Source organism: Nyctereutes procyonoides, unplaced genomic scaffold (genome assembly GCF_905146905.1).
Source record: "Nyctereutes procyonoides isolate TBG_1078 unplaced genomic scaffold, NYPRO_anot_genome, whole genome shotgun sequence".
NCBI classification, from domain to species: Eukaryota; Metazoa; Chordata; class Mammalia; order Carnivora; family Canidae; genus Nyctereutes; species Nyctereutes procyonoides.
In genome coordinates this window covers 38,985,836-39,013,061 of record NW_026575126.1, presented here as the reverse complement: position 1 = coordinate 39,013,061, position 27,226 = coordinate 38,985,836, and the positions used below count along the sequence as shown (strand labels likewise).

At 62.9% G+C, this 27,226-nt stretch overlaps 5 protein-coding genes across 10 annotated transcripts; 2 read left to right on the top strand and 3 right to left on the bottom strand.

The window, feature by feature from the left end:
• Positions 1–211: 211 nt before the first annotated feature.
• On the bottom strand, positions 212–3,055 carry DNASE1L2 (deoxyribonuclease 1 like 2). Its single transcript, XM_055341291.1, has 8 exons — positions 2,748–3,055; positions 2,359–2,551; positions 2,189–2,277; positions 2,002–2,085; positions 1,832–1,932; positions 1,654–1,766; positions 860–1,111; positions 212–551 (listed from the first exon to the last, which is right to left on the bottom strand). The coding sequence occupies exons 1-8, from the start codon at positions 2,870–2,872 to the stop codon at positions 498–500; spliced, it is 1,011 nt and encodes a 336-aa protein (XP_055197266.1). The 5' UTR covers positions 2,873–3,055; the 3' UTR covers positions 212–497.
• A 468-nt stretch (positions 3,056–3,523) lies between these two features.
• Positions 3,524–12,664, bottom strand: E4F1 (E4F transcription factor 1). 4 transcript variants are annotated; one of them, XM_055341290.1, is made up of 14 exons: positions 12,412–12,664; positions 10,252–10,403; positions 9,204–9,309; positions 6,737–6,930; positions 6,483–6,603; positions 6,217–6,369; positions 5,955–6,124; positions 5,399–5,608; positions 5,175–5,280; positions 4,867–5,084; positions 4,467–4,665; positions 4,241–4,383; positions 4,100–4,162; positions 3,524–4,013 (listed from the first exon to the last, which is right to left on the bottom strand). In XM_055341290.1, exons 1-14 carry the CDS (start codon positions 12,578–12,580, stop codon positions 3,657–3,659), a joined length of 2,361 nt encoding a protein of 786 aa, XP_055197265.1. In that variant the 5' UTR covers positions 12,581–12,664; the 3' UTR covers positions 3,524–3,656. The 4 variants fall into 4 exon arrangements, with proteins under 4 accessions (XP_055197265.1, XP_055197264.1, XP_055197263.1 ...); XM_055341289.1 differs by having other exon boundaries at positions 5,175–5,283; positions 12,412–12,663; XM_055341288.1 differs by lacking the exon at positions 12,412–12,664 and having other exon boundaries at positions 10,252–12,357.
• Positions 12,665–16,526: 3,862 nt separating this feature from the next.
• On the top strand, positions 16,527–17,715 carry PGP (phosphoglycolate phosphatase). Its single transcript, XM_055340911.1, has 2 exons — positions 16,527–17,227; positions 17,345–17,715. Exons 1-2 carry the CDS (start codon positions 16,588–16,590, stop codon positions 17,668–17,670), a joined length of 966 nt encoding a protein of 321 aa, XP_055196886.1. The 5' UTR covers positions 16,527–16,587; the 3' UTR covers positions 17,671–17,715.
• A 1,815-nt stretch (positions 17,716–19,530) lies between these two features.
• BRICD5 (BRICHOS domain containing 5) lies at positions 19,531–21,926 on the top strand. 3 transcript variants are annotated; one of them, XM_055340914.1, is made up of 6 exons: positions 19,531–20,416; positions 20,588–20,707; positions 20,917–21,072; positions 21,146–21,247; positions 21,475–21,628; positions 21,727–21,926. In XM_055340914.1, exons 1-6 carry the CDS (start codon positions 20,366–20,368, stop codon positions 21,819–21,821), a joined length of 678 nt encoding a protein of 225 aa, XP_055196889.1. In that variant the 5' UTR covers positions 19,531–20,365; the 3' UTR covers positions 21,822–21,926. The 3 variants fall into 3 exon arrangements, with proteins under 3 accessions (XP_055196889.1, XP_055196888.1, XP_055196887.1); XM_055340913.1 differs by having other exon boundaries at positions 20,917–21,628; XM_055340912.1 differs by having other exon boundaries at positions 20,917–21,806.
• Positions 21,847–25,702, bottom strand: MLST8 (MTOR associated protein, LST8 homolog). The gene is made up of 9 exons (XM_055340915.1): positions 25,658–25,702; positions 24,971–25,168; positions 24,760–24,811; positions 24,514–24,676; positions 24,036–24,111; positions 23,801–23,953; positions 22,818–22,942; positions 22,529–22,692; positions 21,847–22,419 (listed from the first exon to the last, which is right to left on the bottom strand). Exons 2-9 carry the CDS (start codon positions 25,097–25,099, stop codon positions 22,301–22,303), a joined length of 981 nt encoding a protein of 326 aa, XP_055196890.1. The 5' UTR covers positions 25,100–25,168; positions 25,658–25,702; the 3' UTR covers positions 21,847–22,300.
• Between the last annotated feature and the right edge of the window lie 1,524 nt (positions 25,703–27,226).

Sequence of the window (27,226 nt, the reverse complement as noted above, 5' to 3'; positions counted from 1 at the left end):
AAGTTGTTGGAAGCATTCAGTTTGCACAAAGAACGCAACAAACTTCCACTAGCAAGCGTGGGAGCAGCGTTCCAGAGCCAGACTGGTTTGGAGGTCGGCAGTTCCCAGCAGGCTGTGAAATGGGCAGGCAGGCCAGCCCTGTGGCCTCCCCGACTGCGCTGCAGGACCAAAGTTCGCGCCTCAGAGGAACTGAGTCTTAAGAGAGGGCATGGACGCCTTAAAGCCAACCAGGGTGTGGTCCCGCGGCTCGTGTTTATTGAGCACTGCCGTGTTCCCGGCGCTCCGCAGGGTGCTCCTCACCACCTTGTGAGGTAGATACAGTAGCCCATTTCGCAGATGGGCAAACCGAGTGGTCCCTGTGATGTTTCCGTGGCCACTTGTCCTGCCAGCCCTGCCCTGCAGCCTTGCCGGGGGCGGCCACCCAGAAGGAGCCCTGTGGGGCTGTTCCTCCTGGCTGGAATACCCAGGCAGGGGCCCTGACCAGGCCTCGGAGGTTCTCAGCGGGACTTCAGGGTCACCTCCACGGGAAAGTGGTCACTGATGGCGAGGGCCTGCAGGGACAGATGGTGGCACCTGAGTGGCCCAGCTGGGCAGCCTGTCCCCCCTCAGCTACACCCCCAGGCCTCCCGGGGATGGAGCCCACAGGGCCTCTCCAAACTGCTGTGCAGCCTGCAGGTGGACTGGGAACCCCACCGGGGAAGAGGTAAAGGGCATCTCCTGTCATCCCAGAAGATCCTTTCAGCCAGAACCAAGCCTCAAAGAACCCCTCTCCACAAGCGCTGGCGGGGGGGGGGGGGGGGCGAGCCCCTACTCACCCCCTCAACGTGCCTCAGCCACCCCCACCCCCCAGCCGCCTCGCCTGAGCCTGGTCCAGGCCGAACTCCTCCTGGAAGTCGTGCACAGCGGCCGACTGCGGCTTGAGACTCCTGCGCAGGCGGGCCCCGCACACCACGATGCGGTCATAGGCGCAGTCCGAGTTGCCCACGGTGGTGTCGGCGCTATCGGGGATGAGCCACTTGAACACCTCGCTGCTGCGGAGGCGGACAGATGGCCAGTCGCGCGCCCGCACATAGTTACAGTCTGCATTGAAGTCGCCCAGGAACAGCAAGTCCTGCAGAGGGGGCCACAGAGCCGGGGCTCAGCCGCTTGACGGCTGCACAAGCACCCTGCACGCAGGCACCCTCCCCCACCCCAGCACAAGCGCACCAACACCCCCGCAAAGGCGCACCCTCCCCAACACGAGTGCACAATCCCCCAGCAAGACCACACCCTCCCCAGCATGAGCGCATCCTCCCCAACACTAGCACACACCCGCAGATGAGCACACCCCCCAGCACCACCGCACCCAAGAACGACTGCACACCCCCACAGGAGCGCAGCCCCCCAGCAGGAGCACACCGTCCCCAGCACGCGCGCACCCCCGCAAGCATGACCACACCCCCCAGCACGAGTGCACCCTCTCCACGAGTGCACCCTCTCCAGCAAGTACACACATCCCCAGCACAAGCACACCCTCCCCAGCAGCACCCCCCCAGCACCCCCCCAGCGGAGCCACAGGGGTGGGGGGGCCGGCCCAGCCCATTTACACCCTGCAAGCGCGCCCCTCCCCACCCCCCAGCACGGGCCCAGGGGACGGGGCGGGGCGTGGCTTACGTCCATGCCCCACTTGTCGATCACGTCCAGGTACACATCATAGAGAGCATCGATCTCCGCCACGGCCTGGTGCGGCGCCGCGTGCAGCGGGATGAGCACCAACTCCCTGGCGGCTGCGGGAGGCACGGATCAGAGGCGGGGCGGGGGGCGGGGGTGGGGGCGGGGGCAGGGGGCTCACCGGAGCCTGGCACGGAGAACTTGACCACGAAAGGTTCCCGGCTGAAGACGTCCCCGGGGTCCGGGTACTGGTACGTGTCCAGGACAGATACAGCGTCCTTCCTGGGGAATGGAGTCGGTGGGCGCGCTGGGCCGGCCCCCCCACCCCCGTGGCCCCGGCCCCGCCCTCACCTGTAGACGAACAGATACATTTCCTTGTACTGGTCCCGACCCAGGGGCTCGCTGCTCACGAAGCTGTACTCGTGTCTGGACACACTGCGGGCACACCGGCCAGGCCTGGGTCAAGGCGACAGGCGGCCCGCATCCCCGCCAGCGCCCCAATGCTGGGCCCTGCCCCTCCCCCCCGCCGCCCCCGCACCTGTTGATCTGCTCCATGAGCGCAGACACGGCGCTCAGGTCCGGGTCTCGCACCTCCTGCACCAGCGTGATGTCATAGCCAGCCAGGATCTGGGGGCGAAGCCGGCAGGGTCAGCCGGGGTGGATCCGCCGCAAAGCCCAGCTGCGGCCCCGCCCCCAGCCCAGGCCTACTTGTGCAATGATGCCGCCGCAGGCCGGGTCCAGCACCTTGCTGTCGCCAAAGCTCTGGATGTTGAAGGCTCCGATGCGCAGCGCCGCGGCCCCGGTAGCCCCCAGGGCCCAGAGCGCGGCCAGGAGGACCAGGGGCTCACCCATGGCGCAGAGCCGGTGGCTAGGAGGGCCGGACACGCTCCTGATTGCGGACCTGGAGCCAGACACACCGTGCCATCCCTCTGTGCCCCACCCCTCTGCGCAAGACCTCGGTTTGGAGATCCAAGGCGCATCCTTCCCCGTGTCTCCATCTCCCTGGTAGTGCACTAGGCTTACCATGGCCCTTGTGCTCCGTGGGAAAACTGAGGCCCAAATACAGGGACCCCATCCCTTCCAGGCCCCAGACTCACCTGGGATGTGGATGTCGCGGTATCTGAGGCCCAGGATCAGGTCGGAGATCCAGGCTGGGGGTGTGTCTGTGGCACGAGACAGACTCCTCGGGCTTGGTCTGGCAGCAGCCCGGGCGCCAGGGCATGGGCAGTATTTGAGGCCCTTGTCCGGGGAGGGGCTGGACTGCTCTGGCCCCACCCCCTGGCAAAGGTGGATGCTGGGACTCCGGGTTCCAGGTCCCAGGGAGAGCCCGGGGCCACGGAGGCAGGGGATCCACCCTGAGCCTGAGCTGGCGCCCTCAAGCCCGGCAGAACCACGACTCCAATGACCCTGTTAGGCCCCCCAAACTGCGTCAGGACTGGGTAAAAGGGCCAGCCATCTGAGGTCCGGGCCTTATCTTTGTCCCTACCCCTATCCCCCCCTCCCCAAACTAGGTCATCCAGAATTGCCCTTCCCCAGGGGCACCCCATGTTCCATAAAGACCAGCCCCCTTCCGGTGGCTCTGCTGCTGCTTCTCCCTCACGGTGTCACCGCAGAGTAAAAGGCTGAGGGTCCCGGGCCAAGTGGAGGCTGTGAGGCAGCGCCCCCTTCCCCCACCTCCGTGGGCCTGGGGAAGCTGGGGTCACAGCTCCAGCTGGGCAGGGCAGCGGCGGCAAGCTGCCTGTCCACATGCCAGAGACGCCCACACAGCGCAGCGGCGCCAGCCCCAGCAGGAGCCCTGGGCGGGGTAGCCAGACACGCGAATCTGGGGGGGCCGCCACAGGGGAACCTGCCAGGGCAGTGGCATCACAAGTGGTGGCTTTTTCATGTTTTATTGTAAAGCAACAAAAAACTATTTACACGCCCACATCCCCTCTGAACACCTGAACTCGTGTCCCCTCTTCTCTGGGTCCTGGGCAGCCCTGCCCAAGAGCCTATAGGCGGCCACGCTAGACGATGACCGTCTGCACCTCGAGCTGGCCCTCTGGTGAGGCAATGACCAGCTCGCCAGCATGCTCCAGGATTTCAATGTCCTCCGAGGAAACCATGGTCACAGTGGCCTGCTCGCCGCCATTAGTGCCCGTGCGGGCCGTGAGCACGGTGCCCTCGCTGATGGCCGAGGCCAGCGTCATGGCCACCTGCTCCGTCAGGCTCTCAGGTGTCGCGATGGTGATGGTGTCCGCCGCTGCGGCCTCAGGGCCCAGCCCTGCCTCCTGGTCCATAGTCACGTTCTGCACGATGATCTGGTGGCCCGCGCTGGCCTGGTGCACAATCTGCTGCACCACCTTCATGATGTGGCTGTCCACCTGTGGGTGGCTCGCGGCTCAGCGGGCAGCTGTGGGGGAGGCCCGCCCCTCCCCCCACCTCCTCCGGTGCTCCACCCGCCCTTCACCTCCGTCTGGGTCCCCTCAATGATCTCTGCAGCTTCATTGGTCTCCGCGTCGTCTGCGGTGGCCTGGATGGAGGTCAGAGATCAGCCCTGCCGCTCTGAGGTCAGAGGTCAGCCTCGCCGCCCCAAGGGCCCCGTACCCACCTCGATGATGTACTCCTGGGTGTCGGCCACGACGGACGAGAACTCAACCAGCACAGTGTGAGGGTCCTCGGCCAGCACGGTGGCAGCTGCTGTGGAACTCTCCTCAGACACCAGCAACTCCTCCACCTCCAGCAGGCAGCCCCCTGGGGGTGGGGGTGGCGGTGGGGGCTCGGTCAACGCCGCCGCCTTCAGGTCCCTCCACCCCCCGGCTCCCACAAGCCCTGACCTTTGGTGCGCAGGTGCCGGTTGAGCGTGCCGTGCTCAGCAAAGCCACGGCCGCACCTGTAACACTTGAAGGGCTTCTCGCCCGTGTGGTGCCTCACGTGCCGCACCAGGGAGCCCTTCTCCCGGAAGCCCCGGCTGCAGAACGGGCACACATGCGGCTTCTCCTCCAGGTGAGTCCGGAAGTGCACCTGCTGGGCATTCTGTAGAGCCGCACCGTCAGCGCCAACCTGGTCATACCTCAGGCCGAGGGCGAGGGGGCCAGGCAGGAGGGGAGGGGAGGGGCGGGGCGGGAGGGAGGGAGGCCTGCAAGGCAGGGAGCATGGGGTGGATCTGACCCAGGGAAGGGCCTCCCGCCCCGGTGGATCGGGGGTGCGATCAGAGGCCAGGGCCTGAGGGCCCACCTTGGTCTTGTAGCACTTGCCACACTCGGGACACGGATAGGGCCGCTCGTCAGAGTGGACGCGCCGGTGGCCACGGACGTGGGCGATGGTCTTATAGAGCTTCCCGCAGTCCCCACAGCGAAAGCGGCGCTCGTGCACGTGCACCTCCTGGTGCTTCTTGAGCAGGTAGGCTTTCGGGAAGGCCTTGCCACACTGCGCGCATGTGAATGGCCTTGGCCCTGGGGCCGCACACCATGTCAGGCTGCGTCCAGCACCCAAGGGCCCCTTGCCTGCTGCCCACCCACCTGCCCCACCCTCCCACCACCCACCTGTGTGGCCCCTTTTGTGGGCCTCCAGGGTGGCCGCCGTCGGGAAGGTCTCACTGCACTGAGGGCACGAGTGGGTCCTGGGCACAGCTGAGGCCCCGCTGGCCACCTGCTGGGGGGCCACAGCATGCCTCCAGCACCCAGTACAGGCTGGACCCTGGGAGAACCAAGCCACGGCACCCCCACCCCACCCCCTAAAGGAGCACGCTGGCAGCGCAGGCACCTACTGTCTCCACCGGCTCCACCTCCAGCAGTGGCAGCTCTGGAGGACCATCTCCCAGGGGCTGCGGACTGGGTGCAGCAGGAGGGGCCGGCTCCAGGGCCCTCTCCTCTCCACTGACACGCTCAAGGACAATGCCGGAGTTCTGCATGGCCTGGTGCAGCAGGTTCTCACGGCCACCCTCGCTGGAACAGGGCAGCTCCTCGGGGCCCGGGGGCTGTGGGCGGGCAGAGGGAGGGAGCTGGCCAGGCAGCCTGGCACACCGTACTCACCCGTACCCACTACACAGGGAAGACCCAAGGGGCCCAGGGGCACTGTGCCTACCAGAGGGATGCTTCTTCGGGGAGCCCCACAGCCCACTCTACCTGCCCTCACCTGGCTGCACCTCACCCTCAACTCCCTGTCCCTCACCCCTCGCCACCCTCTGGCATGCCACTGGTGTCCAGTCCCCCCTGCAACCAGGCTGAGCACCAGGAAGGTGGGCCAGGTCGGTCCTGTTCCCACTGGAGCCAGAGACCAGGGCAGAGACTGGCACAGAGGCCACTCCCCTGGCCTGCCCGCACCTCTGGGGCCAGGGCTTTCATGCCCAAAGGAAGCTCCTGCATCTGCACGTGGACCTCGTGGATGACAGTGCCCTTGGCGTCTGTCACCAGGTGAATCACCGGCGAGGTCTCCATAGGTTCGCTGGTCACCGATGAAGATGTAACAGTCCCCACGGTGGAGGTGCCAGACCCTTTAAGGCAGAACCAAGAGAATCCTTGAAGAAACCCTCCCAAACAAGGTGGCACCCAGGCCAGCAGCCAGGGCCAGGCAGGGGGCCCCTACCTGCAGGCACATCCTCTTTGCCAACAACCACATCCTTGCTCATGCTGAAACGGATTTTTTCTGTGCATGGGGTGAGAGACTTGAGATGCCGGGTCAGCGCCCCTGACTCCCGGAAGCTCTTCCCACACTTGACACACTTATAGGGGCGCTCATCTGCAGAAAGAACGTAGTCGGCCCCGGGCAGGGCCAGCGGCCCGGGCCCACGGCCTCACGGCCTAGCGGAGGCCTCAGCACCGCACTGAGGTCCCCAGCCCCGCCGGGCTCACCTGTGTGCCGCCGGTGGTGCCGGATGAGCGAACCCTTGGTCCGGAAGGAGGCCCCACACAGCTTACACTCGTGGTCCTTGCGGCTGCTGTGGGTGACCATGTGGGCCTTGAGGATGCTGCCCTGGGGGTGGGGGGAGAAGTGGGGCTCAGCACTGTCCTGGGCAGGAGCAGGAAGCAGACCGGGCCCCACCATCCAGTGCGGCCCCAAGTACATGGGCTGCACGGCCTGGCCGGCAGGCCGCCCCCAGGCTCACCGTCTTGAAGGTCTTATGGCACAGCATGCACACGTAGCGACCATCCTCGTTCACCAGCAGCTTGACCTGAGCCTGCTCGCCCTCCCCGGTGAGCCCGGGCCCCTGACGGCTGGGGCTGTCTGGGGCTTCGGCCATGTCGCCGTCCCCTGGCTCTGCCTCAGCAGCCACGATGACCTCCTTAATGTGTCCGGCGCCTGAGGAGAGGCAGGTCAGCCTGAGCCTCGGGACGCTGCGGGCCCGGCGACCGCCTCGGATGCCTAACTGAGAAGGTTGCTAGGGGGCCATGGAGCTATCCTGACCTCCCTCTGGCCCCAGTGCCTCGCACCAGCTCCCTGAGTGCAATAAGCAGGGCACACCGCCGACTCCGCAGGGCTCCCTGGAGGAGCTCCAAGACCCCAGAATGTATGCAGTGGGGAGACCCACCACGAACACCGGCGCCCCCTCCCAAGCCGAGGAGCACTGGGCTAGTTGTGTGCAGGGGCCTGCCGCCTCACACAGCTGGGGACAGCTGGGTGCCAGCACAGAGACGGGGGCCGGGCCAGCGCAGCCCACTGCCGTCCACCCCACTCACTGCCGTGGCTCCCACAGGCAGGTAAGCAGATAGAACAGCGGTCTCTGGGGGCCACCCACTGTGGCTCCAGGCAGGTGGTGGTGGGAGGGCTCCGAGACACATGGGGCTGCCGGGGAAGGAGGCTCTCGTGGGTGAGGAAGAGATCTGACAACGTGCAAAGCTAAGCTGTAAACACACTTCACAATTTCTGCTCCTAAAAATGACGTGTGGGGAACGGTTGTAAAGCTACTTCTTAAGCAGCATCTCAATCGGATGGGCAGTGTTTTGACAAGCCCTGCTCCCAAACAGAAGAGAAGTACCGTGACTCAGAAATAATTAAGGGCGTTGCTCGCCCATGCCCTGGCTGACGTGCTTGATGCTCTATCTTTCCTCCACCCCAGAAGCCAACTCCCAAAAGGACGGCACATCTGGCAAGGGAGAGCTTGGGCTAGAACGTGGCACAACAGACAGCTGATGGAGGAGTCAAGGAAAAAGGAACGTGGCTGCCCTGAGTCCAGAGATGAAACCAAGTCTGTTTCCAGGGAAGAGGCAGGAGGGCCTGGCACGGGTATCTAGCCCCAAGGTGGCCCCCGGCCCAGCAAGGACTGAGATGCCCCTAGTCCTGGGATGACAGCCAGCGGCAGTTTAGGACTCTAGCCTACCCTGACCAATGAGTAGCTGACACCAAGGGGACATGTGGGGCACCCAGGATACCTGCCAAGGGGCAAGAGAGGCAGGAGCCCAGAGCACAGGGAGGGGGTGCCCCAGCAGCAGGTGTGGGCCAGTTGGAAGCTGCGGTGGTGGGAAGGGGCCTGGCTCTCTAGGGGTCCGGAACCCGGGGGTGCTGCCCAAACCCAAGGAACCTGTTTCCATCTGACACTACTCGCCATGCCAAGGCCAAGGCACGGCCCCACCTGCCACATGACAACATTCCTATCCCTGAGTGGCAACAGGTGAACATCCCTGCTCACAGGAATGTCAGGCAAGGGGAAGGGCAGCCGGGAGACAAGACAGGTGTCCTGCCGCCTCCCTGAGCTCTCCTCCACCTCTCCTCCTGCCCCAGCTGGTCCCAAGGCCCTCCTAAGGCCAAGCTCTACCTGTTGCCCAAACCCACATCCTGTCACGCCACCCACTCACACACCTGCCAAGACTCCTGCCCAACAGACCCTCGGGTTACAACCATTCCCTTCACAACTTGGCAGCAGGCCCGACCCAGCCTCCCTCCTGCGGCGTACACACCCCGCCCCCGGCTCCTTCCACCTGCCCCAGCCCATGGCTGCCCCTGGGAGGCTCCCCTTTCCCAATCAGACCTCTCAGCACCCTGTCCCCTAATGCACATCAGTAAAGCCCTTTAACTTAAAAAGACCCGTTAAAAAAAAAAAAAAAAAAAAAAAAAAAAAAAAACCATTAAGGAGGCTGACTTGGCCCTGTATGCTTATAAAACCCAGGTGAGAATCAGAGCAAGAGTCGCCACCCCCACCTGGGAGAGGACAGCCAAGGTCAGACACAGGTCAGGACTGAGCTGGAGCAGCAAGTGTATCCCATGCATAACCTGACCCAGCCTGACCCATCAGGGCTGACTGTGGGGCAGGGAGTGGGAACCGGGGGTGGGAGTAAAATAGGGAAGATTCCAGAAGGACCAGGGAATAATTATCTGCGGAAGCAGCAGAAAGAAATAACCAGCTCGTGACTTTGCACAAAGTGAGGACTCCCTGAGTGCAGGGCAGGGCCTGGCGCCTGGTGCTGACTCCTGAGGGCCTCAGCCTCCTCAGCCAGGCCCCGCTCTCAGGAGAGCAGAGGGACACAAGCAGCAAGGGTCCCTGGCCACCAGTGCTGCCAAAAACAGCAGCCAGGTCAGCAACAGCTGTGCCGAGAGCTGCACACATGGACAGCCTCGGTGGGACTGTGCTGGCTTACCAACGATGTCGGGTGTGTGACTGATGTCTGCCGTTAAAGTGGCCGTCTCCACCACAATGTGGGCCACCGTGATGGGCTCCTCCGGGCCTGCAACCGCTGGCACCACCTACCAAGGAGGCACAGAGAGGACTCATTTGCAGGGCTCCTGAGCCCCCTTGGCTTAGAGAGGGCAGGCTTGGGTTTACGTCCATGGGGGAAGGCTGCGGTGGGGCCTCTCATCCCCCTGAACACCTCTCCTGCCCCTGCACTGAACTCGCAGCCTGGTCCCTCCATGCCAGACCTCACTGGTCTGGCCCATCACTCAAATGCCTCTGACCACCGTGGGCCCAACACAGAGCACTGAGCACCCTTGTGGAGAGCTCCAGGAGCAAGTGACCAGCAACTCTGGCCTGAGGCTCAGCTGGCTGTGCAGGGATGAAGGTCAGCACCTACATCTGCCGTCCCCAGCCAGGGTACAAGGTACCAACGGAAAGAGCTCCAGGCATGTGGGATCAGGGGCCTTCCTAGAGGAAGGGCACCACTGGGAGGGGCCAGGAAAGAGCACAGGGTCAGAGTGAGAAAGCTATGAGCCTCATACCCTCTGGGCCACCCCCTGTGATGAGCTGAGGCTCAGAGCCTCCTTTCCCACCTCCATACCATGAGGATGTCGAGAATGCCCGCTGCAAGGGCGCTGTGGACCTTAATGCGACTGTGTATAGCCCGAGCATGCACACAACGCAACAAAGTTGGCCTTTCTTATGACAAGGTGGCAGGACCCTCAGAGCCACCCTTTGTGCGATCCCGAGGAACTATGTGTACAGGGTAGACCCTGAGGTCCCAAGAAAAGAAAGACCTTGATTGCGCAGGATCCAGGCAGAGGCTGCTGAGGAGGCCGGGCCCCCTGGAGCACTGCCAAGCTCTGGGGGTAGGGCCCAGATCCCCCCTGATCCATGATCAGATGCCTGCCCTCTGCCCAGCCCTGCACCACAGGGAACCAGCTGCACCCACACGCCCCCTCCCAGCTGTCAGGGGAGCCTGGGGATGCGCGGGGGCAGGATGGGCAGCTCACCTCCTGGCCCAGCAGTGCGCCAGCGGCAGGGGTTGCAGGCAGGGCCTCCTGAGGGGCCCGCTGGCACACTTTCTGGAGCTTGTGCTGAACAAAGTCTTCCAAGGCAGTGAACTCCGCCTGGCAGCGGCCACATCTGTGCACATCGTCCTCATCTGCAACGAGCCTGTGGTCAGTAGGGCTTGGGAAAGCCTCCAGCCCTAGGCCGAATCCACCCAAAGGTGCTCTCAGAACCAGAGGCTCTGTCCCCAGCCCTCCCAGAGGGGCTGAGGACACTCTTGGAGACCCAGGGTGCCAGCCCAATCTTCTGCAGATCTGCAGAAGTGGCGCCCACCCCCGAGAGAGCAGCATCCAGCAGGCGATGGCACTAACCACACAGTGAGGCTACAGCGGACCCACTGAGCCTATTGTGCCCCAAGCCCCCACTTTGGAGACGAGGGGACAGAGGCCCAAGGAGCAGCCGGGAGGTGGGAGGAGAGCTTCACCCATACCAGCTTGAGGACAGTGCAAGATGGGGGATTGACTGTTGGGGTTTACAGGTGTCCTTGGGCACCTCAGTGACCACGTCTGGGTCCATCTAATCATCCATAAAATGGTTCAACCCCGTGTGCGCAGAGCGTAGTGCAGATTAGTGGGCTTGTGCCCAAAGAGCTCATGCCGAGAGGCCTGCCCTCTGCAAACACGGAAGACGCAGGACAGCCTGACCCGTGACCCTCCTTCCTCACTGACTTGCTGCTTCATGGGTTCTGAATATGCAGGAGCTCCCTGTTCTCCTGAAGACACTCAGAGTGAAACTTCCCAGAGGAGCTCCACACCCCAGGCACATCACACCTGAGCCCCTCACCATGTGGGCGGACCAGCCAGTGCCTGCCCCAGGTCCTACAGGAGAGCCTTCCCTCCCACCGCATCCCTATTAGGTGCCAGGCACCCCCCTGGGGATGTCACCAAATCCAGCCAGCACCCTGGAGAAATCAAGATGAGTATTCTCATTCCAGAAAAATGACCTGAGTTTCCAGGCCCGCCAGCTGGGGTTAGGTTAGGTCAGAGCCTGAACCTGACGGTCTGCTCCAGATGCCCTGCCATTCGCACAAAGGGATGGGGGGATGTCCCTTGTGCTTCCAGGAAAGTGTGCCCGTCTTCACACCAAGGTGAAACCCAGGCCTGGCACACAGAAGGAGCCTGGCCAACGTCTTTTGAATAAATGAGCAAATGAAGCCTAAAGCACCAGCCATGACTGGCCCACAGAAGGCCACAGTCCCCTCTGGATGGCTCAGTCACGAGCCAAGCACTGAGGTGCCCACCACCCTCTTCACCATGCCACCTCGCTCCCGAGTCTGACTCAGAGTGGCGAGTGGAGGGAATGCCCCGCCCACACAGCGCTGGCAAGGCCCCAGCAGGGCACAGCAACCTCCAAAGAGGTCCCTCTGCAGGGTGGCACTGCCCTCCTCAGCTGGAATAAAGAGCAAAAAGAAGAACGTAGTGAGAATAAGAGTTCTTTGGAGACAGGGATGACCAGCCCAGCGTCACCCGTCAGCCCCCGCCTGCCTGGCCCAGGCTGGGGCCTCAGGAGATTAACTCAGAGGCTAGAGACCCCACTTCTGTCTGGAACGCTATCCGTGCAGCTGTGAGCTGTAAGCCGGCCCTGGGCGGCCACGGCTCTGCTCTCAGCGGGTTACCAGGGAGCCATCTGCCTTGTCACCACAGTCTGCGGGGCAGCACAGCCCACAGGTCAGGGACCGTAGCCCAGGGGTCACACGGTCCAGTCCTCGGTACCGTCAGCTGAGTGACCTGGTCTCTTTCACGTCTGTGAACCTCCATTTCCCTCGTCTACAAAACGGGAATAACAACAAGAGGCTCCAGGCTTGGGGTTAGAGCCCCAGCCCCGCCCCCCGCCCCCACCGCGGCCGGGGCTCTAGAGGCCGCCGGCTGCCCCCGGGGGGGGGGGGGGGCCCGGAGCAGGGCAGGGCCGTGGCCCCCCGTGAGCCTCCGTGCGCGGGCAGTGGGGCCCACCGGGTGACGGCGCCCCGGGGGTCCGCAAGGCACCGGGGTCTGGAGCGGTCCGCGCGTCCACGGCTCAGGCCAGCGGGGCCGCCTCCAGCCAGGACCAAGCCGTCCCCGCCCCGGCCGCGCCCGACCCCGTCAGGCCGCGTCAGGCCCTGTTACCTTCCTCGCTAAACGGCGCCGGGAGGCCCAGGAAGCCGCCAGGGGCCAAGGCCGCCGCCGCCGCCGCCGCCGCCGCCGCGACCCCGCCCTCGCCCGCCTCCCGCCCGGCTTCGGCCCGGGCTTCTGCCGTATGCGCGGCCGTCACCCGCACTGCCATTGCGCCCTCCATGTCGCAACGCGCCGCAGGAAGATGGCGGATTTACGACCGTGTCGTCATAACAACGGGCCGCGCTGGGGAGTGCGAGAGGGAACGCCGAGAGGACGACGGGGCGGGGCCAGGCGGGTTTGATGGACAAGCGGCGGCGGGGCGGAGCCTGGAGCCCTAGACTCCGGAAAGAAGGCACAGGGCGGGGCTGCTCGGGGGGCATGACTACGATGGCGCGGACGGGGGCGGGGCCTGGGCGGGGCCTGGTGTGGCTGGGTCGTGGCCGCGCGGAAGTGCGGAGGGCTAGTTCCCACAGCGGCGTCCCGCCTGCGAGCGATCCACGCGACACAGCCCCGGCTCGGACAAGTAGTGCGGCGCTCCCCGCCCCGGCCCCACCGCCTCGGGGTCAGAACCTCCCTTGCTGGTTGCTGGGTATCAGGGAAAACCCCGAATTGGGGCTGGCTCTCGGGGTGGTTTCACTGACCCTCTTACGCTTCCGATTATCTTTTAAGTCCTAATAAATGCACATAGGGGTATTTACCACTAGTGACATCGAGCGCGTTCTCCGTGTTGTGGGACCATCACCCCATCTGGTTACAGAACCTTGTCCATTCCAAAAGGAAGCCGGTCCCCTAGCACCCACCTTCCTCCTCCCCTACCCCCAGCCCCTGGCAACCACTCTGCATGGATTTGTCTTTTCTGGTCTTTCTCCTATAAACGGAATTACACATGTGGTCTTTCGCATCTGGCTTGTTTTGCTCAGCATAATGTTTTCCAGATTCATCTATGTTGTAGCATATATCCATGCTTCAATTCATTTTATAGCTGAATAATAATAATACTTCCTTCTCTGGATGGACCACAATTTATTCATCCATTGCTTTTGGGTCGTTTCCACCTTTTCCACTGTTATGAATAATGCTGCCATGAACACATGTACAAATTTTATTCTGAGATAGTATTTAGGTAACTTTTTGCAGCTAAGCACTTTACAGGACTCTTCATTTAAGAGATCACTTATCCCAATTTTAAAGATGAAGAAACTGAGGCACAGAACTGATAGGATGCTTGCCCGAGGGCAGACTGGAGACTCAAAGTCTGTCCAGAGCCATGGGCTGGAAACCCACAGGATGTGCTGTCCTTGCTCAGTTATTTTGTGACCCAGCCCAGGGCTGGATGCCAGAGACTCAGATGAATCAGAACTGGTCTCCTGCAGGAAGGCTATTCTCCAGGTAAGACCAAGCAGAGACACAGGGGCCCAGCTCTGCCCTGGGAAGGACATCAAGTAGACAGACACTGTCTCCATGCGGGGGCTGCTCCGCTGGGGCCCTGGGGACCCTCGGCCTGGCAGGAACTGGGATGTGTGAAGCACAGGTGAGATCCCTGCAGGGGGCGCTGAGGTAAGGATGAGGCTGCTTTCCACAGGAGGCTAGCTCACCATTTCATGAGTTTATGCAGAGGAGTGACAGCATTTCAAAAGGACCCCTCTAACTACTGTGCAGAAAAAGGACTTCGCAGCCACAGAAGCAGGGAGATCCCAGATGGATGGGCTCAGGAACAAACAGGAGGAAGAACGGGCGGGGGCACGTGGAGAGGGCTCTGGAAGGGAGGACCAGGACAACACCTCACTTAGGGTGGTGCTGAGGAATACTGGGGAAGCCTCCAGGAGAATGGAATAGAGAAAGGTCTCGAAGGCAGAGACAGCCTGAGTGTGGGTGAACATGAGGAGGGGCTGGCCCAGAGGACAGAGAGCCTGCCCTGCTGTGTGCTCTGGAGCCACCTCAGGGGCAGGCCGTGGCTCCCGCCTAGTGGCTCCCAGGGTGCAGCCTCATCCAGTGACTTCCAGGTCCTGCCTCAGCTAGAGCCCCAGCAGGCCAGTGGGCACAGGAGTGGGTAGGTCTGAGGTCCCTGAAAGGCAGAGCGGCCAGAGGAAAACAAGAAAACCCATCGGCTTCCTGCCGTCCTACCAGCCCTCAACGTGGGCTCCAGCTGCCCACTGACACTCAGGACTGTGTTACCTTGCCATGACCAGAGCCTGGAGGTGCTGTCATCCTTTATGGGGACTGCTCACTCAATCTCCGTTTGTTGGATGTACTTTAATTGATTTACCAGTCCCATGTTGAAGAATATGTAGTTTGCTTCCAAATTCTTTTTGCCACTTGAATCCTTTTTCAATGACTCCCATATTTACTTGGCTCATTAGAAGCAAAACCATCTGTGAAAACAGACTCAGTTGCTAGTTGCACTAATACAATTTAAATCCATCTACATCCCAGCCCCATTCAGCCCTCAGGCAGGGCTTCTTCATTTGGGGGAACCCCAGCGCCATCCATTCACAGGTGTACACTGAGCATCTACTGTGTGTCAGCAACACACCATGATCACGAGGTGCTCCCCTCCTACCCAGATACAGGGCACCACGGGCAACGTCAGCCTCTGCCCTTCAGTGCACCGTCCCTTCCAGCCACTTGCAGGATGGACCTTGTCCATAACCACCTCCTCTCTTGCTACTGACCATTCCACCTTTCCCACGCAGCAGGCGCCGTCCCTCCAACTCACAGGGGAAGTCAAAGCAAACAGGTGTACAGAGCTCCGTTCTGGAGTCAACTGAGTTTAATCCCAAGTCACCATTGTCCAGCTGGCGACTCCATGAGTGTACTCCAACCAAGGGGAACGAGTGCCCATGGCCACAAAGGACTGTGTAGGACCCATGACATTCATACGGGTATGATTGACAAAGCCCCCGAACTGGAAACAACACACTATCCACCCAGTGATCCACTGGAGAACGGACAAGAGGCACACTCTTCAAACAGCCCACAAGACCACACACACACAAGATGGACCTCACATCCGTGTCAATCCGCCGGAGCAGGCCCCATGGAAGGGTCCCGGGTGTAGGCCATCTGGAGCAGGGAAGGAGGCTATGACTCACTCTATGGTGATGGAGTCAGAGAAGCGGCGGAGGAGGGATGAGGGTGCTGCCTGGAGGGCGCTGTTGGGGAGCGCCCCGGCTGCAGCGGGGGTGTGCTTAGGGCAGGGGTGTAGGTGCCTAAAAACTCCATCCAGCTGCACACTCAAGGTGTATTCACTTTCCCGAGGGTCACGCCTGCATAAAAGTTCATCCTGATGCCTGATAACCATGATGACGGCGAGCGCTGCGTCCTGGGCAGTGTCCGCCTGGACACTAATCTCCCCGCCTGTAATCGCCCGGTCACATGACCCCGAGGGCGCCCCCACCGCCCGTGATTACCCGGTCACGTGACCACCCCGGGCGCTCCCGCTGCCTATAATTAGCCGATCACGTGACTGCGAAGGCAGCCCCGCCGCCGGCGATTACTCGGTCACCGCAGAGGCGCTCCCTCCGCCCGGTCGCTGCTCGGTCACGTGACCACCGAGTGCCACAGCCTGGTCACTACCCGACCACAGGAGCCCCGAGGCCCCGGGCTGACCCTGAGCCCCGGCCGCCTCGGGCGCACGCGCCAGCCCCGTGTCCGCAGCGTGTCCGGGGCGGAGAGCACGGCCCGGCGCCGCCCAGGCAGCGGTGAGGACCTGACTCTGGCCCGGGGGGGCCCGCGGCTCCCCCGCCAACACGTCCTGCCGCGCTCCCGCCAATCGGCAGACGGCCTGGCCCGGGGTCACTCGGCTCGGGGCTCCCGTCACCTAAGCTGACCGCGCGCCGCCAATGGGCGAGCCGCCGCGGAGCCGCCAATGAGCGGCCGCCTCCGGCCCTGCGCCGGCCCGGGCGCCTCCGCAGCGCTTCCGCAGTGAGCGCCCCAGGCCGAGCGCCGGTTGGCTCCCCGCCAGCCAATCACGGGGCGCCCCGGGCCCGGCAGCCAATGGGCGGCTGGCGCCGGGCTCCCGCAGCCCGCGGAGGCGGGGGCGGATTGGCGCAGGCGGCGGCCAATGGGCGGCGCGCGCGAGGAGCGGGGCCAATGAGCGCGCCGGGGGCGGCGCGGGCGCGGCGGCGGGCGGCCGGAGGAGCGGCCGGTGGCGGCGGCGGCGGCGGAGGCCGGGGTCGGCGGGCGGCCATGGCAGCGGCGGAGGCCGGCGGTGACGACGCCCGCTGCGTGCGGCTGAGCGCCGAGCGGGCCCGGGCGCTGCTGGCCGACGTGGACACGCTGCTGTTCGACTGCGACGGCGTGCTGTGGCGCGGCGAGACGGCCGTGCCCGGCGCGCCCGAGGCCCTGTCGGCGCTGCGGGCCCGCGGCAAGCGCCTGGGCTTCATCACCAACAACAGCAGCAAGACGCGCCAGGCCTACGCCGACAAGCTGCGGCGCCTGGGCTTCGGCGGCCCGGCGGGGCCCGGCGCCGGCCCCGAGGTGTTCGGCACGGCCTACTGCACCGCGCTCTACCTGCGCCAGCGTCTGGCGGGCGCGCCGGCCCCCAAGGCCTACGTGCTGGGCAGCGAGGCCCTGGCCGCGGAGCTGGAGGCCGTGGGCGTCGCCTGCGTGGGCGTGGGGCCCGAGCCGCTGCGGGGGGACGGCCCGGGCGCCTGGCTGGACGCGCCGCTCGACCCCGACGTGCGCGCCGTCGTGGTGGGCTTCGACCCGCACTTCAGCTACATGAAGCTCACCAAGGCGGTGCGCTACCTGCAGCAGCCCGGCTGCCTGCTCGTGGGCACCAACATGGACAACCGGCTCCCGCTCGAGAACGGCCGCTTCATCGCGGGTCCGTGCGGCGCGGGGGCGGGGGGCGGGCCGGGGTCCGGGGGGCGGGGGCGCGCTGGCCCTCGGTGCGCGCTGACCGGGCTGCTCTCCTCCCCTGCCCTACCTGTCCGCCCCGCAGGTACCGGCTGTCTGGTCCGAGCCGTGGAGATGGCCGCCCAGCGCCAGGCCGACATCATAGGGAAGCCCAGCCGCTTCATCTTCGACTGCGTGTCCCAGGAGTACGGCATCAACCCGGAGCGCACCGTCATGGTGGGAGACCGCCTGGACACGGACATCCTTCTGGGCGTCACCTGTGGCCTGAAGACCATCCTGACCCTCACCGGAGTTTCCACCCTAGGGGATGTGAAGAGTAATCAGGAAAGTGACTGCATGTCTAAGAAGAAAATGGTCCCTGACTTCTATGTTGACAGCATAGCTGATCTTTTGCCTGCCCTTCAAGGTTAAAGATTTAGTGTCTTTAATCTCCAGAATAAAACGAATTGAAAACCACTTAACCCAAATTAATAGGTGGGGCTTCAGCATCTGCTCAGCTAGGTGGCTTCGAAGAGTAAAGGCACTAGTTGTTAACCTTGTAAGTAGACGATTGGGGGGCGATGTTGTTTACAGACACTTCTGTTTGAAGATGCACTTTTAAACCTGGAGGGCATTGTGGGGGTCCTGGGCATTGGGTGCCATTGACAGGGGCAGGCTTAGCATCTGTCCAGGACTCCGGTAACCTCAGGGCAGGGGGTTACCCAGCCTGCCAGTGGGACCCAGGCAGGTCTAGGGATGTTAGATGTTTTATGGAAAATTTCATTCAGGGATCGCCCCCCCCCCTTTATGGGCTGGAGGGGAGGACAGTCTGATTATTTTGACAGTTGTGAGAAACTTGTACGAACCGACCCAAGGCCCATTGGTGTGGCCACCTGCAGGTGAGCCTGCTTGTAGCATCCCACTCCTCACCTGTGGGGTGGAAGTGAGGCACAGGGCCACTCCCAAGTGCTATCTTCCTGTTCTTGGGGTGCAGGGTGCTGAACTCCCCGCCACCACCCCACACTTCCTTAAAAACCACTCTGATGTCATAATAAAGTGTCTGTTCCGTTTCAGATACCCAGGGCTGCCACACCTCATATGTGGTCACAGAGTTCTGTAAACTCAGTCCAGCTAAGCCTCAGCTTAGTTTAAATCTAGCTGATTTAGACTAAACATATATGTTGTTAGCTGAGCGGTCAAGAGGGTGTGGATGCCTTTGCTGAATTCTGGGCGGCTGTGCAGAGAGCTCAGAGTAGCATTGGTACCAAAAATTGTGTTTTTTTAAAACTTTTGAACAATTTTTGTCAAACGGTGGAACTGAATCTTAAGTGTGTTAATTAATAGCTGTGCTCTGTCTCATAGGGAAAATCCCACTGAAGAAGTCTGTGTGCCCCGCAGCCAGCAACACAGCTAAAGGCGTGTGCTGGCCAAGGAATTGCCTGTCGCCCGGGTTGCCCGGGTTGCCCTCTGGGTGGGGGAGGAAAGAGGTGTCCCCAAGAACAGGAAATTCTTTTAAAAAGCATCCAATCTCTTCCTGTTCTCCTGTACCCTCGGTTGGGAGGGGCGGGGGCTAGACACCAGTGGTCCTTGAGGCCACTTATCTTGGCTCTGGCGTCCCTTGTTGGAGGCCAGCAGGAAGACTGGCAGGGTCCACCTGCTAGTGAAGGGCTCTTGGCAGAGGGCCCCAGCCTTTTCTGCCTGTTCCCGAAGTTGCTGACCTGATAAGCAGACTGTCCAGCTGCACTTGTAGGGTAAGGCCTGGGAAGCTGTTCCTTTTGGCAGACTCCTTCCCAGCGCCTCACTCTGTATCCAGTGGCATTTGCCCACAAGCTTCTCTGCTAGCCCCAGGGTCACTCCTTCCCTCATTCTTGAAGTTCGCATAGCAATAAAGGGTGTCCTGAACCCGCAGCTCTTCCCAGGCCTGGGGTGTCTGGGGTTTGGACTCTGCTGTGGGCAACGTGAGGGCAGCCAGCACCTGTGAGGTTGGTGGTGCTGACGTTGGCTCTGCGAGGTTGGCTCAAGGTGGGTCTGGATATTGAGCAGGCCTGTCAGGGCGTTGTCACCCACACCAGGAGCACGCAGCAGGTGTGGCAGGCAGTAACACTCCTGCTGGGCAGTGGCCCGGGAGCCCACGTGCACTCCCCATCTCTGCCCCCATTGCACTGTGTGAACCCAAATGCATATTAAACTCTCAAACCCACGCTGACTCTGGCGTCTTTGCCCTCGTTTTGACAGCAGCCTTTGCACAAAGGCTATATGGCCACCTAGCCCAGCTCGGGGCAGTGAGGGTGGGGGCAGGGGTGTCTGAGGAGGAGTTCTGGGATTCCAGCATCCTGGGCCCGTTACAGAGGACTGGGTTCAGGAGAATCAGGAAGACAAGGCACAGAGGAAAGGAAGAGAGGGCCACAGGGTGAAGGGGGTGAGGAGCACACCTCCTGCAAGCTGCCAGGGCCAGGGGGAGCCTTGACTTGGAATCCACAGCATCAAGAAGTTGGAGATGTGAGGAGCAGGGCCACAGGGGAAGTCACCGTGGGCAGGGCAGGGGATGGCTGACAAGGCTGACCTCACCATGCAGCCCAAGGTGTGTAGAGTCAGCTGCCTGGAAGCCACTCTGGTCTCAGACCTGTGGGTTGCGGCTGCAGGTACATAGGACAGGACAGAGGCAGCAGGGACTCCTGTACCCGTCATTCACAAAACGCTTTTATTGATGGTTTGCCATGTGCTGAGCCCTCAGAATCTAGAAGTAACTCTAGACACTGGAACAGCCTCCTGAGGAAAATTAAGTCTGCTCCCAGACTATAAAGTCGTCCTGCCTTGGGCCTGGGCCACCCTCGGTGCCAATCTGTGGGACTTGATTTCCATGACACAGCCATGCTCTCTGGTCTGCACAGGCCGGGTGTCAGGGCAGCTAGGCACAGCGACAAGCACCCCCCACCCCCACCCCAAGGAGTGGGGGGGCTGTCCTGGCTGCAACCCTGATATCAGGTGGCTGGGCTGGTGGGAAGCAGTGGGGTCAGGAGGGGAGGGGGCCGGGAGCGTTATTTGGCTCATCGCAGGTGTACTAAGGTTTCGCTAGCTGACTCCAAGGGGCAGCAGACAATCACCGCATTGTCACCAGGGCTGCAGCATGGAGCAGAGGCACTGCTGTGAGGAGAGCCCCAGGCCCAGGCCTGTCCAGGTGAGTGCCTCCAACCACCCAGCACCCTTTCCTAGAACAGAGACCCAGGGCACTGCCCTGGGCAGGGGACAGGAGGGCAGTGCCACTGTGTATACCTCGGCCTTGGCTTTTCTGAGCCAGCCTGCTTCCCGGTCTCTGCTCTGGCCCCACTGACCGCACTGTGCCCCCCAGGTGAAGACTAAGCACTGCCATGGGGGCTGGAGAGCCACTGGCCTGCTGCTACTGCTAGCACTGGCCGCTGCTGGGGCTGTGGCTGGAGGGCTTCTTGGCTTCACGCACAGTCCTCCCAAGGTGAGTTCCCCCTGGGGAACTGGCTGGGGGCACAGACAGTGGGAAGGGGAAGGAGAGGCAGGACATCGCAACCCTCCACTGGAGCCAGGGCTCAGAGCAGTGGCAGGAGGACCAGAGGGCTGGAGGGGTCCAAAACCTCAAGTAGAACTGGGGGGAGTGTCAGGGGCTGCCCCAGCCTGCCCAGCTGAGTTCTGGCTTCCCGATCTCAGCCTCTGCTACAGATGCTCCGTCTGACCCTCCCAAGCCCTGGGGCAACCTGGCCCAACCAAACTGCCCAGGTGGATGCGGCCCGGGACGTGGCAACCATCTGGGTGACCTCAGTGAAGAGCAACCACAGCTGGGCAGTGCTGTTCGATGGGCCGAGCGTGAGTGGGTTGGGGGTGTGGTCAGCACCCACAGGTGTTGGGGTGGCCCTGACTCACCGGCCTGCCTCCCCAGGGCTGCGTCTGTTACCGGCCCCTGGAACACCAGGCCTGCTTCCTCCGCCTGATGGAGCCCCGAGATCGCAAGACCCTACAGCTGCTGGTGAACACCTCAAGGGTAAGCAGCCCCATGCGGCCAGGCTCCCCACGGTCAGGGGCCAGACAAAGGGTCCTGTGTACGGCCCAGGCCTGGGGCGGGCTGGAGCTCTGGTTTCAAGGAACAGAAGTTCTGTCTTCCCTTGGCTGAGTCTGCTAAGAGTGGAGCGTGCCGCTGGCATTGGGCCAGCACATCCAGGGGGAACGCAAACGCCCCTGTGCCGCGGCCCACCAGAGCCTTCTCCGCAGGCTCAAGGGTCTCACGGCCCCAGCCACGACACCCACCATGCCCAGGAGCTGCTGGCAGTGCTGGGGAACCACGAGGTGGACCCTGCCCTGGTGGGGGATTCGGTGCGGCACCTTTGCACGAAAACTCCCATTTACTGGGCCCGTCGAGCAGAGGGTAAGTCGGGATGGTGGTGTGAGGCCTGGGCTCCTGCAGAACGGTCTGGAGAGAAGGACGAGGAGCCCTCTAGGGTTCATGGAGGCCCCTTCCTCCAGGTCCCCGGAGGCAGCGGCTGATCTACCTGTGCATCGACATCTGCTTCCCCAGCAACATCTGCGTGTCGGTCTGCTTTTATTACCTCCCAGACTAAGTTCCAGCCTGCCCAGCCCCACAGGCCAGCCAGCTGGCCAGCCCCGTCACCGGTCACAGAGGGTGGCTGGCAGCGGGGTCTAATAAACCCTCCATCTGGCCGTGATGCTGTTCTCTGTGGCCTCAGGACACGAAATGGGCAGGGTGGGGGGCCGGGGGGGGGGTGCACTGGCTGGGGGTTGGACACCGGCTTCAGACCCCCTAGGCCTTGTGGATCTGGAATTCCTGAAGCAAGTGCCGGCTGGCTGAGGTGGGCTTCCTGAGCCTTGTCACATCCACAGAAGCACCCAGGAGGAGCTGAGAGACTCCCAGGGCATACTGGCCTGCCCAGTCTAGGCTAGCCGAGGGACCAGGGTAGGCCAGTCAGGTCCAGCTGGCTAGGCTGGCGGAGGCTAGCCGCGGAGCTTCACTCTGAGCTGGGCAGATGTGTTCCACAGGTGCTCCCTGCTCAGCCGCCTGCAGTCCCAGGGGGGGCACAGGCTAGCCCAGCACGCTGTCATTGAAGGCCAGGCAGACGACAGCTTTCTGGTGGCCACCATACTCCCTCTTGATCTCTCCTGTCTCCACACACCAGAGGCGGGCCAGGTTGTCAGAGGAAGCTGTGGGGAGCGGTGTAGGCAGCAGCTCAGGGCACAGACCCAGGCCAGGCAATGCAGGGGGGGGGGGAGGTGGCGGAGGGGGGAAGGGGCGGCTGGGGGTGGTGCTCACCCGTGACGATGTACTGCGAGTCCCCCGAGAAGGCACAGCCCCACATCCAGCCTCGGGATGACTCTCCTGGGTTGCTGCTCTTGATGCTCAGCTCTGTCATCAGAGAGAAGTTGGATGTCCTCCAAATCTTGCACGTCTGGTCGGCGGAACAGGTGGCGAGAAGCCTAGGAGTGGGCGTGAGTGCGGTGGGGGTGTCATCAGCAGCCACTCCCACCCTGCACCCCTCTGCCATCCGCAAGACAGGCTCCCTGCCACCCAAAGGCTCCAGCCCCCCAGACCCTGTACGCACGTAGAGTCAGGGCTGAAGCGGCACTGCAAGGCATAGCGGGTGTGCGCTGGGATCTTGGTCTTGGGGATGAGCTGTGTCACCTCGTCACCAATGCCCCCAGTCAGATTCCAGACATAGCAATTCCCCTGCAAGTAGGAGGGACGCCAGAGCAAACCTGGAGCTTCTAGTCTGACACACAGGGAAGGGTACCCTGGTGGCTAGCCCCAGGTACGGGGGGCTGCCCTCCAACACGGGGTGGCACCACAGCTCTGGGGGCCGGGGACATGTGGCAGGCACACCCAGTCCTGCCTGCCGGGAAAAGCCAGCAGGCTGGGAGCAGGAGACCACGCCTGGCCTTCGTGGAGAAAGCTGCCGGCCAACAGGAATGTGAATGATGCAATGGGAGCAGGGCACCTCAGATAGAGGGAAGAGCAGGAGGGCAGTGTGGGGACACCAGGGTACAAGTGATTCGTTGAGATGTGAGGGATGTTAAAGGGGAGAAAAAGAGGCCAGACAGAATATCGAGGCCAAACCGCAGCGTCCTGAGGTCCTGAGGTCATGGTGAGGAGCCAGGGCGCCACAGGGTTTGAGCAGGGAATGAGGCCGTCAGGCAGGTGCCGCTGAAGGCTGTGCGGGCAGTGGACGGAGAGTGGTGTGGGGGCAGAGTGTGTCAGCGAGGAGGCACGGCAGCCACAGAGAGGCTCTAGCCGCTGTGCGGGGAGACAAGGCAAGCTGGGGCCAGGAGGAGCGGGGAGGAGAGGGAAGTAGACAGACTTGAGAGGTTCTGGAGGTGGAAGTGACGCCCGCTGGATGAGCTATGGCAGTAGTGAGGGGGGCGTCAGGAATGACACCCAGCTTTCTGGCTTTGGTGGCTGTTGGAGCTGGAGCCAGGATGAGGAAGCAGGCCTGTGGGGGGTGGGGGAGTCTGACGGAGCATCTGGGGAATCAGCCACGTGCAGGGAATGAGGAGGATAAGGGAGCGGGCACTCAGTCCCAGGACTCACGGTGCTGTTGACGGCTGCCATGTAGCTGGCGTCAGGGTCAATGTGGGCAGACGTGATGGAGACCTCGGGCTCGGGAATCAGCTGCTCGTTGTGGTCAGTTTTCAGGTCCCAGATGTGGATGGCGCCGCTCTGGTCACCCACGATGAGCTCTGCCTGGGGTGCAGGGGAGGTGAGGGAGGGCAAGTCCCCTGCCCTCCAAAGCCCCATGGTGCCCGGCCCTGTGAGTACCCCTCACCTGGTTGGGGTGCAGGCACACGCAATTAATGGGTGCATTCACCTGGAAGATCCGCTGACACTGCAGGTTCCGGGACCTTTAGGGTGGGCATATATGCTGTATGGCATGCTATTGGCACCCACCATGTGGCTCCCACCCACCCACCGGCCATTTTCACTTGCTCCTCTGCTGATCACGGCGGCCTTACCAGAAACCCTAGGGAGATTCGGCCCTCCCCTGGGACAGCCCCCTGCTCCAGATGGGACTCATTCTGATGCAATTCACTGTCCAGAGCTCCCTGTGGCATCAGGCTGAGGCTGGGCTTGTCTGTGTGTGCTTCGGCCCTGCCCTATCCCACCTTTGTCACTACCTTCAATAAGCCACCCTCACAGAAAAGCCTGCCTCAGCCTCTACTTGGAGTGCCCTGACCCGAAACAGTCTCCTGGCCTGGTCCCAACCCCCACACAGCAACAGGCCCCTCCTGCCCGGTGCCCCATACCTGAGGTCCCAGATCCGGGCCGTGCAGTCCTCCCCACCCGTGTACATCCAGCGGCCGTCCTCATGGAAGCCCACGGACGCGATATTCTTGTTCACCCCGTCGTAGCTGATGATGGGGTTGGGGTTGTTGGAGCTGAGATCGTACATGCGAATGTGCTGATAACCTAGGGGCACAGGCTAGACTGAAGGGTGGCTGCGCCCAGGTCGGCCCACCCGAGAGCAGGGGTCGGGCTGAGGGCACAAGTACCTGCAGCCGCGATCATGCTGCGGTCTGGCGTGATCTCCAGCGCGTTCACCTGCTAGGTCTGTTAAGGAGGATGATGAAGCCTGGACGCCCCTGCCATCTGGCTCAGCTGCCGCATCCTTTCCCCCCACAGGCACCTCTCCCCTGGCGGGTGCTGTACCCCACAAGTCATCCTTCCGAGGACCGCCCTCCCCACCTCCCCAGTGGAGGATACAGAGTCCTGATGCTGTACCGTGCGGGTGCAGATCCCACTGTGGGCCTGCCAGAACCGCACCGTGTGGTCGTAGCCTGCAGTGGCCAAGATGACGGGGTCACTGCCCACTGTGCCCGGGGACGTGTTCATGGTGGGGAAGAAGGCTGGGGCCTGCACAGGACCCGACTTCGGAGAGGCGGGGGTCAAAGGTCAGAGCACCTGCAGAAGAGAAGGGGGTGCAGTATTTAGCCAATACGCTCTAGGTCCACTCGGTGCTGATGGGCATTATCATTCCCATCTCAGAGGCAGGGAAACAGGCTCAGATCCAGGGAACGCGTGACAACCTGCGGACAGTGGCGACCTCCAAGCCCCGCGCTCCGTCCCCCGCCCCGCCCCGCGGCCGTCACGCCACCCCACCCGCCGCCGGCAGGGGGCAGTCACGCCCGGGGCGCCGCTCTGCCGCAGGGGCGGGCCGCGCATGCGCCCGGCGGCGGGCGGCCCGGAGAGGCGAGCCGAAGGCAGCGGCTGCGCATGCGTAGCAGGCCGGCGGCGAAGCCCGATGGGAGGGGGCGCTCTGTGGCCGAACCCTCGGGCTCCGCTGTGCTCCGGCGGCGGCCCCGGCTCCGTCCCGTTGGCCAGCGCCGCCCGGGCACGCCCTCCTGGCCCCCCAGCAGCCGTCTCCTGGCCCTCGTCCCGCGGCCCCCGTACCTTACATGCGACTCTGCGCTCCGCTGCGGCCCAGGACTGCGAGCGGAGCCAGAGCGAGTCGATAGAGGCCGTGGCCGAGCGTCGAGTTATCGATGGGCCCTTAAGGCAACACCACAGGGCTTAGGCGGGGGTGGGGCGAGGCCGAAGTTCTGGGGCGGGAGGAGCTCGGCGGGGCCTGGGGGTTTGGGGCCGCAGCCCAGTCTGCGCCCGCGCTCGGGCCCCGCAGCTCTGGCGGCCCCGTGTTCCAGGCCGGGCCCGCCCCGCGCGGCCAGGGTGCCCCCGCCCAGCTAACAGGTGGATTTCAGAGAAGCACCAATAATTTTTTAAAAATTGTTTTGGTTTAAGTATATCCCAAGGATCACATGAGATATACTTATACTAAAAAGCTAGTCGTCGTCTATGAGGAATCGGAACGCAGCCGGCTGTTCGGTGGTTTTATTTGCTAGCGGGGCAGCCCCAGCGTGGGCCCCCCGCAGCCTCCCGACCCCTCCCGACCCCTCCGGCCTTGGGCCCTCGGGCCTCCTGTCCCCTTCGGCGCTCCCGCCCACCTGGCACAGTGGCCGCACCCTCCTAAACCGAGAAACGGTCCCTGTCCTGCGACGCGGCTCTCACAGAGGCTTACAGGCAGCTGCACCCCCCCTCCTCTGGCTCCTCCACCAAGGCCACAGGCCCCGCTAGGCCCCGCTAGGCCCCCAGGCCCCAGGTCGGAGGAACCTTCCCGTCGCCCCGGTCCCCCTCCAGCAGGCAGTCTGCTCGGGTCTGCCCACGTCTCTGACCCCCAGTCCTCGCTTCTCACTCTCCAGCCCACTGTCATCCTTTGTTCCGCCTCTCCAGGGAAAATATCACAAGGTCGCTGGCGACTCCACACAGACGAACCAGTGGATACTTCTCTTTCTGCATCTTGACGCGTCTGCGTGGTGCTCAACAGTTTTGCTCCAGAAAGTCTCCCTTGCCACTTGGCTTTCTCTGCCGTCACTGGGAGGCCCGTCCCCTCCAGAGTTCTGGTCTCTGCATGCCACTCACCCTGAGGGTTCAACTTCCCCTCTCCGGGGCTTCCAATACCAGCCCTGTTCTGGGGCCTTCCACCTTGTCTCCCGCTCACATCCAGCTCCCTTCCAGACACTGTCCCTTGAACTCCCCACAGTCCCCTCCCTTTCCCATGGCTGAGACAATTCATATGGCCCTACCCCAAACAGCCTGCCTTTCTGTATGCCGGTGTCCCCCGTGTGTTACAACTAGGTGATCCAGCTACATCCATCACCCCCTCTCCCAGAGCAGCCTCCTACCCTGCCTCCCTGCCCCCAGCCAGGCTGTCCTTCACATGGCAGAGTGGTCTTTTAGAAACCTAGAAGCCTTCATGGGTCCCCCTTCACCCCCCAGACCCCTGCCCCCTGCCAACCTTGCAGCTTTCTCCTCCCTCCACTCCAGAGGCCGTGTGCTTCATCCTGCGAAAGCCGACAGCAGCACACACTCCCTCCTGAACCCTTCCCCTCGCTGTGCCGAGGACGCTTTCCGGATACCTCTGTACCTGCCAAAACTCGGGGTTGTCAGCACCTTTGTAGCACTTTG

Bases quoted from the DNA above. Each gene is read 5' to 3' on its own strand.
- E4F1 (XM_055341287.1), bottom strand. From the start codon at position 10,599: ATGCTGCTCTCTCGGGGGTGGGCGCCACTTCTGCAGATCTGCAGAAGA. The intron at 5,609-5,954 runs GTGCGGGCAGGC...GCCCGCCCACAG, and splicing joins TGAAAGCCCTGGCCCCAGAG to CCCCCGGGCCCCGAGGAGCT. The intron at 5,085-5,174 runs GTGGGTGGTGGG...GTGCGGCCCCAG, and splicing joins CCACAAAAGGGGCCACACAG to GGCCAAGGCCATTCACATGC.
- DNASE1L2 (XM_055341291.1), bottom strand. From the start codon at position 2,872: ATGCCCTGGCGCCCGGGCTGCTGCCAGACCAAGCCCGAGGAGTCTGTC. The intron at 1,767-1,831 runs GTGAGCCCCCTG...TGCCTCCCGCAG, and splicing joins GTTCTCCGTGCCAGGCTCCG to CCGCCAGGGAGTTGGTGCTC. The intron at 552-859 runs GCGAGGCGGCTG...CTGTCCCTGCAG, and splicing joins TCGGCCTGGACCAGGCTCAG to GCCCTCGCCATCAGTGACCA.
- BRICD5 (XM_055340912.1), top strand. From the start codon at position 20,366: ATGGAGCAGAGGCACTGCTGTGAGGAGAGCCCCAGGCCCAGGCCTGTC. The intron at 20,417-20,587 runs GTGAGTGCCTCC...TGTGCCCCCCAG, and splicing joins CCAGGCCCAGGCCTGTCCAG to GTGAAGACTAAGCACTGCCA. The intron at 20,708-20,916 runs GTGAGTTCCCCC...TCCCGATCTCAG, and splicing joins TCACGCACAGTCCTCCCAAG to CCTCTGCTACAGATGCTCCG.
- PGP (XM_055340911.1), top strand. From the start codon at position 16,588: ATGGCAGCGGCGGAGGCCGGCGGTGACGACGCCCGCTGCGTGCGGCTG. The intron at 17,228-17,344 runs GTCCGTGCGGCG...TCCGCCCCGCAG, and splicing joins GAACGGCCGCTTCATCGCGG to GTACCGGCTGTCTGGTCCGA.
- MLST8 (XM_055340915.1), bottom strand. From the start codon at position 25,099: ATGAACACGTCCCCGGGCACAGTGGGCAGTGACCCCGTCATCTTGGCC. The intron at 24,812-24,970 runs GTATCCTCCACT...TAACAGACCTAG, and splicing joins CGGTACAGCATCAGGACTCT to CAGGTGAACGCGCTGGAGAT. The intron at 23,954-24,035 runs GTGAGGGGTACT...CCTGCACCCCAG, and splicing joins TGTGCCTGCACCCCAACCAG to GCAGAGCTCATCGTGGGTGA.